This window comes from Brachionichthys hirsutus, chromosome 21 (assembly GCF_040956055.1).
Source record: "Brachionichthys hirsutus isolate HB-005 chromosome 21, CSIRO-AGI_Bhir_v1, whole genome shotgun sequence".
NCBI classification, from domain to species: Eukaryota; Metazoa; Chordata; class Actinopteri; order Lophiiformes; family Brachionichthyidae; genus Brachionichthys; species Brachionichthys hirsutus.
Genome location: NC_090917.1, coordinates 1552006 through 1553721, shown reverse-complemented (window position 1 = coordinate 1553721; position 1716 = coordinate 1552006). Strand labels below are relative to the sequence as shown.

General features: G+C 55.2%; 1 protein-coding gene across 1 annotated transcript in view; it reads left to right on the top strand.

Annotated features, from left to right (window-relative positions):
• The first annotated feature begins 1318 nt into the window (after positions 1 to 1318).
• Positions 1319 to 1716, top strand: part of ttyh2 (tweety family member 2) — a 7882-nt gene continuing 7484 nt past the window's right edge. Inside the window, 1 exon segment of the mRNA XM_068754826.1 lies at positions 1319 to 1498. Coding sequence (XP_068610927.1) covers positions 1319 to 1498 — 180 coding nt within the window.

The following is a 1716-nucleotide window of genomic DNA, read 5'->3' as shown; positions in this document are numbered from 1 at the left end:
GATAGGAGAAATCAAAGATTTCCTGCTGACGGCCAGGAGGAAGGACGCCAAGTGTAAGCTCGCCGCTCAAATGTCTCGCTAGTCCCGTTTCCCGCAGGCGTTTTAAAATCCATCCGAGTCGTGACGATCGTTCAGGCCAGGAAAACCGACAGAAAAGATTTTGCTATCGTCGCGTCTAAACGTACCCGAGTGTTTATGGTCGCGCTTTTTTTGTCCGTCAGCCGTGAAAATCAAGAAGAACAAGGACAACGTGAAGTTCAAGGTGCGCTGCAGCAGGTACCTGTACACCCTGGTCATCACAGACAAGGAGAAGGCCGAGAAGCTCAAGCAGTCGCTGCCCCCAGGTCGGCCGCCGGGCGGGACGCGGAGCGATTTAAATGGATTCGGCTTTAGAGCGGCGCTTCCTAACCGGCTTCTCTCTCTCTCTCTCTCTCTCCTCAGGTCTGGCTGTGAAGGAGCTCAAGTAGATCCACCATGTACAGATAATTGTTGTAATAAAAACTAAAACAAAAAAAAGGACTCGTCTGTGGTTCGGTGTCGTCTTTCACGCCGATAGATACCGACTCGGGTGTGTGTCCCTGTTTAAGGGTGCAGCAACACTTTACCGAAAGGTCCCGGTGGCAGGTTCCTCTGGGGGGGGGGACGAAGAGCGTCGCCTCACCTGTTAAAGTAATTAAACACACAAAGGGTTAAACCGTAAATAAAGACGGTGCTGGATAATCTGACCAGATTAGTATAATCAGGTTATTGGCAATCACCGACCTCTTCATGGTCGGGTTCTGTGTCATAGTCTCAGGTCGCCACTAGGTGGCGGCGCAGTCCAGAACATCTTCCTTATAAGCTCCCTTAAAAATCTTCATCTTTTACTCGTGACCCCTTCAGGCTTTTTTTGGGGGGGGGGGGGGGGGGGGGGCAAATGTCCCAAGTCTTCTGAAGATCTATATTTTGTATAATCCTGCTTCCATGATCCTGCGCGTCCCCAACCCTTATGGTTGAGGGGGGGTGTCTGCGCACCCCCCCCCCCCCTCCTCGCGTCTTCCGTGCGCGCCCCCGCTGGTGGTGGCTGTTGTGTGCGCTCGGAGCCAGCTGACGGTCGGACGAGCCGTGTGGGTCCGCCCGGACGCGGACACGTGGACGCCCCGTGATTTGACCCTCCGCTTTGTTTGCGTGTGTGTCCGTGCGTGGCTGAGCGCGTTTCCACCGACGACGCGTTCATCCCGGTCTTTGTTTTGACATGAGACGGAATTAGAAACGTCTCCGGGACCGGAGCGGAGGACCGGAGACGAGGCTCGTCTTACTTTTGTCCCGCGGGGCAGCGATGTCTTCGTCCCGGGAGGACTACGTCGCGCCCTGGTGGACCTACTGGCTGCACAATGTCCCCCACGTCAACCTGAGGTTCCAGCCGGTCGACAACAGCTTCCGGCCGGAGGAGGAGAACTACCAGCAGGTCAGCGGGGGAGGGGGGGCGCACACCTGGGTGGGCGTGGTGCCACTTAGAGTAAGACTCCTCCCACTCCTGAACGCCTGTTTCATTACTTCACTGTTTTAATAGTTCTTCCTCGCAGCTGCTGTGCCGCTTTGGCCCCGCCCCTGCGGGAGGTTCGGGATACCTTTGGGGGGGATCCATGGAAGTCAGGGAGGGGCCTCATAAAAAGTGTTGAATTTGAAATGGATGATTGGGGGGGGAAATAGTTCAGGAATTAAAACATATCAAAA